The sequence below is a fragment of the Mugil cephalus genome, chromosome 1 (genome assembly GCF_022458985.1).
Source record: "Mugil cephalus isolate CIBA_MC_2020 chromosome 1, CIBA_Mcephalus_1.1, whole genome shotgun sequence".
Lineage (NCBI taxonomy): Eukaryota > Metazoa > Chordata > Actinopteri > Mugiliformes > Mugilidae > Mugil > Mugil cephalus.
The window spans coordinates 5017040-5022776 of record NC_061770.1 but is presented as its reverse complement, the minus strand read 5'-3'; the positions used below and the strand labels follow the sequence as shown (position 1 = coordinate 5022776).

Below are 5737 nucleotides of genomic sequence, written 5' to 3'. Positions count from 1 at the left end.
GGATGCTTTTAGCCACTGGGCAGCTCAGCAGTGCGTCATGGACCCAACAGGATGTTGCTGTGATTGAGCCTGCGACCTTTTCGCTGACAAGATGCTCTAATCCATGCTGCTGCTCTGTAGCTGATAGCTGATGGAAGCCTCTCTGGTCACCCTGACACCAAGACAAACCCATGGTACTAAGAGGACAATAATACGTCTTCATGTGCTCATCATACAGGAGTTTTTAATGTACAGCAGCACAGTACAAATCTAGAAGTGAAGGTTTCTCACAATCCCCATGATTTAAATATCTGCACATTTATTAGAATTGGCAAGCAACTTTCTAAGATATCAAAAATACATGAGTACCAGTGGGAAAATAAACACAGATTTATCAAGTCATTAAGAGCCAATGACAGACATGAACAATTTCAAAAATACACAAATAAGTGACATGAGATGCCGTGATACATTTTTACAGGCTGCATAAAACAGTCATTAACAATTGTCCATTAAGTCGTTCCTCCGATGCCGTGTTGAGTTCCGGAGGATTTTTCCACATACTCTGCTATGACTATACATTCCGCCGTGCAGTTTGATGACAAAAATACTCATTTATTTACAATACAGAATAATGCGTGTTGCTGCAGCCACAGTCATACGGACAAATAATTCATCACTTGCTTGCTAAACTACTGCTCCAAGCTGGTGTCAGTCTGCAAGTCAGAAAGCGTTTAATAACAAACTGAAGGTTGAAAGAAGCCACACTGCGGATTCACGTCATGATTTGACATTCAGAAGAGCATAAAGGAGCGTAGGGTGCAGAATTAAAAAGATATTCAAAGAAATAGGCTTTAGGATCTGTGCAAACAGACATACAATTGTGCAGGTTTTAGAAGCAACAAGACATTGAACAATAGTCTCAAGTGATCTGACTTGTGATCACATTTCGATCTTGTATCTTGTATATGCATGTAGAAGTGCCATGCAAATTTGAACAGTTGTATTATCTATTATGATTATGCGTATTGTTCTATCATTGCTGTCTTTTTAATCACTCATATTTTAGGAGGTTTATTGGAGTTTCAAATGTGTCCTATGCCTCCAGGGTTGCCAAGAAAGCCTTTAAAACCTTTAAATTCACAGAAGTCTCTCAGCACTCTGCAAAATTTTAGACCGAAAGTATCTATCGTTGTGTTATGTTCACACACAGAGGGAATGTGTAGTTGAGTCACTGCCCTCAGCAGCATTTTTCCTCAACGTCTGTGAACTGCTTCGACTGACTTTGCAGACAGCTCCTCCCCGCTGACAACAGGGGGCAACAACAGCTCACAAAACGATAAAGCTGTGACCAGAAATGGAATACATTTTTTACATAGCCCTCCTGTCCCAAGCCTGTTTTATACCAGGCCTACAGTACTGTTGTCCAGGTTGGTAAGGTCAATTAAAAACAATAATGATAATTCTACTGATACCTTTACATTTTAAACATTTAACAAAAGAAAAGAAAAAAAAAACTTCATCTAAAGCTGTCATGATTTCAAGACACGGTTTCATTAATCCCATCCTGTTTTACAAATATACTTTTTATCAACTGTGTCCAGAAAAAACAATACATTTACAAGGTAGTTTACAAATGTAATTATCATTTGGGAATACTTTAGTCAAAACACAACACATTTTAAAGGCAAATTAAGTGTTTGCATACATCTCCCAATACTTCTCACCCCCTAAAGCATTCTTACAATGGAGAACAATTTGGAACCAGTTATGAGACATATCTGGCACATATCCCACTACCCTCCAACCCTGACTTTTCTCATGATGTTGACTTGATTGACAGCATGCAAATGAGCTGTGGTGAGTTGTATTTTCTCCACACAGCCAGCAGATGTTTGACAACCCCCAGAGGTACTCTCTGACCTCTGAGAAAGTGAAGGAACGTGAAGCATCCAGTGTAGGTTAAAGTCCTGTTTCCTTGACCACTATGTGTTCGCTAATTGGATTTCTGTCACATTGAGGGAAAAACCTCAAACAATTGCAGTCTTAACCTTGGAAACAATCAGATTCGAGACAGGCTGATGTTTCTGACAATTCAACCGACAATCGCCTGACCTTTAGCTGTCAGAGGAAAAATCTGTCTTTTCAATGTTATAATTGTCCTCTGTGTCAACCATTACCTTCCCTTTTGCAATTAATATTAACCAGCTTTTAACTTTTTTTGCTTCCAGAGCCATAAAAAGCTGCACTAGGCAAATATGAAACACGACGATCTTTCTCTAAAAGAAACCCACGCTCATATGCAGTATAAATAAGATGCCTTAGTTTGTTTCCACAGATTGACCTCTGCCAACACTACATCTTGTCTGCCCACATGAAGTGATCGTGTCAAGGGTTACATTCACACCAAGCTGCACTCACAAATTAACTGACATCTTTTTCGCTCACTTTTCTCATATGAATTCTTAATGTTACAATGTGAATGAAAATGTTGCGTGCAGTTAAATACAGAATCCTTCTGTTTTTCAATATGTGTGCAAAAAAATGTGCAAAATTGCCTAGTGCAGCTTTTGTGAATCAAACAATGAGATCTGCATCACAACCGTACAAATCTGATTTGTCCAACTTCCCCATCAAATCACAGTTTACTCTGGCAAAGCTTGTCTCAGAAGACCTCTGTGACGTGTATGATTGTGTGCTATATTCAGGCCGGTCTGCACTCCAACATCTTCTTGAAGGCTTTCCTGAAGCTGTCGTCCAGGAAGGCGTAGAGGAAAGGGTTGAGACAGGAGTTGGCGTAGCTCAGGCTGGTTATGAAGTAGGAGATCCCGATCAGGAGCGGCGTGGTCCTCAGGTCAGTGGTCAGAGCCACAATGGTGCTGAGGTGGAACGGCGTCCAGCAAAACAAGCAGACGGCCAAGACGATGAACACCATGATAGTGACTTTCTTCTTGGCCTTGTCCAGAGCCTTGGCATTGCTGTTGAGCCGCATGTTCCTCAGCTTGTAGAGCATCATGGTGTATAAGATACAGATGGTTGAGACTGGGATAGCAAAGCCCAGGATGAGTGTGTAGATCCGACTTGTTTTGAACCACAAACTCTCTGGAGTGGGGAAGCTGAGCACACAGCTCTTCCTCTCGTCGTTTGGGCTGACATACACGCTGGCAAAAACAGTGAAAGGCATGACTATGAGGATGACGAGGATCCAGACGCACAAAGAGATGATTTTGGCCGCTCGGTAGGTCCGGTAAGGCATCCGCTTCGACCTCACTGTGGCCAAAACTACCAGGTAACGATCGATGCTCATAACTGTCAGAAAATAGATACTGGAGAATATGTTATAGTGGTCTATGCTCAAGATAACTTTGCACAAAACCTCACCAAAAGGCCAGTAGTGCAACAGGTGCTCTGATATGCTGATTGGCAGCACCAAAGTGAACAAATCATCTGCAATTGCCAAGTTCAGAATGAACATATTGGTGACTGTCTTCATTTTGGGGGCTTTGAGGATGACATAGATGACAGCTGTGTTGCCTGTCAGTCCCACTGCACAGATGACAGAGTAGATGACCGGTAAAATAATGTAGAAGTCAGCATAGAAGTAGATCTCATTGGGGGGAGTGCAGTTCAAGTCAGTGCGGTTCCCTGATGTGAAGGAGTAGAAGTCCACAGAGTCATTACAGACTGGCAGCACAGCGACAGGCACAGAGACATTCTCCATGTTTGAACAGAGAGGAGAGGTTACTTTTAAATTAAGCGTCTGCTAGCATTTTGGGACAGAACTGATTCGCTTTAGAGAAAATAATTTTCTGTTTTGCACGTCTTACAGTATCATATATTTGATTATAATTTAGGCTAAATCTTGCAGTTTACTAGACCAAACGTTTACTCCATTTCATCTGTGGAGAGGGGAACACTTCTCAAACAGAGTTCCAGGGATCCACTAACAAACGCAGTTAGTAATTTGAAAGAAAAGAGAAGGTATATGCAACCCTTACCTTCCCCAGTTAGTTTATAGACAATTAAATTGTCATGTTAGGAATTAGGCATGGACAATATCCCGTCAAAGTGGAAAATTTCACTTTAGTAGAGTCTGCACGCTTAACGTCCCTCATGTGGAAACACTCCAGACGCACACATTCACGGTCCCAACACGAGCGCTCCACGAACGGCTTATTCCCGCAGTTGAGCTTCAATTTCCACTTCTTTAAAAACATGTAACAGTTTATCTCCACGAGGATTCGCTCCTTCACCCTTCCTCTGCGAAGTCGGCGTGAAAATCGCGCCCTATCTGGCGAAGTTGTCTTTGCACCAGATATCCTCTCACTCCTCCTCTTATTCTCTCCTCCCCCGGAGTCAGGTACTTAAAATGAGTTTTTATATCGGTTGACTACGGCCGTGGCAAGGTTTACGATGGTTATTTATGGTTACCGTTCTTTGCTACATGTGCGCTCTGGAGATGGTGTCAGGGCTTTACGCACGACTTGCGCATCACGAAATCTGGACAACAGAGAGATGTGGACATCAATTAGTTGCCCTGCACACATTTTAAACACCGCTGGAGATAGCGTCAATGGAATATACAACAAATGCAGGCTTTACTATTAACTGGCTGAAATCAATACAGAAAAGAATCCACCTTTCAGGCGTGGGCAGTAAATGAACTCAGATGACAGCAGAAACTGATTCGACATCTCTTCTCTCTCTAAATGACGGATAAACGGCACACGCCAATAAGGTTCTTTTTTTTCAATTATTATTAGCTACTCAAGCAACGTGCTTTAGACATGCTTCACAATTAAATTAAATAATAATAAAAACATTTACAGCTTCATTAATAATCAGAAATGTGTGGGACAAAAGTCAACGCAAGTGTGCCCCACATACAGCGGAAAAAACTATCATTATCTTTTACATGAAGAGTGTATCTATAAATGATCTATTAAGAACGGCACCGTCTGATTATTTAAGAAACATTAAAGTAAAACAAGTGAGTTGATAAGGATTTACCCTGTTCTGTTTCCCCAGTAAATTCAGTCTTCTCCGGTTTTATGTTTGTTGAAAACGCGCAGAGCTCCAGCTTCTGCTTCTCTCTGTCTGCCCGTCTCTCTCCCCGTCTCTGACGTCACTCTCAGGACCCGGTGAAAATCTTGACCACGGGTCAAGGTTTCCTTTTTTCTCTCTCTTTTGTTTTCTTGCATGTCTGTGTATATTTGTACATTTCGGTGTCACTGTCCATCAAACTGGAACTGTGTGATTTTAGATGCTGGAGATTTTTTTATTAATTGCTCTCAGAACGTGGCCGAAATATTTCTTTCGTTGTTATAAGCATCGGCTGACTACCAATATGAGCAGTACAATACATTTTCAGATCAGCCATTAGAGCTGAACAGATGATAATACTCTAGTGGTGTTGATGTGTGAGCAAAAAAGAGCACTCGTTGTAAATAGAATGTTTGAAATATTTGCTATGCAGTGGTTTCTGTGCAGTAGAGTTTTGTCAGTGAAGTGCCTTTAGACAGCCGCAATGGCTGAGGTTTGCCTTCAGTGTCTCTGAAGTATGGTCACAGCAGAGGATCAGAGGAGCGCAGAAGAACATAGAATGTGAAAATATTTTCTTTGTGCTGACAAACCCACATAAAAATGATTGAATGTCTTGGTTCTTTCATTTCCACTGACAGGAAGGTCTTTGTCTGTAGTAACACCCTTCACTTTGATGGCTTGCTTTGTGTTCTTGAAGCTTGGGGAAGAGGTGTTG

General features: G+C 41.5%; 1 protein-coding gene across 1 annotated transcript; it reads right to left on the bottom strand.

Moving 5' to 3' along the window:
• Window positions 1–278: 278 nt before the first annotated feature.
• Window positions 279–5104, bottom strand: npbwr2b (neuropeptides B/W receptor 2b). The gene is made up of 2 exons (XM_047577307.1): window positions 4990–5104; window positions 279–4479 (listed from the first exon to the last, which is right to left on the bottom strand). The coding sequence occupies exon 2, from the start codon at window positions 3698–3700 to the stop codon at window positions 2684–2686; it is 1017 nt and encodes a 338-aa protein (XP_047433263.1). The 5' UTR covers window positions 3701–4479; window positions 4990–5104; the 3' UTR covers window positions 279–2683.
• Window positions 5105–5737: the final 633 nt, after the last annotated feature.

Bases quoted from the DNA above. Each gene is read 5' to 3' on its own strand.
- npbwr2b (XM_047577307.1), bottom strand. From the start codon at position 3,700: ATGGAGAATGTCTCTGTGCCTGTCGCTGTGCTGCCAGTCTGTAATGAC.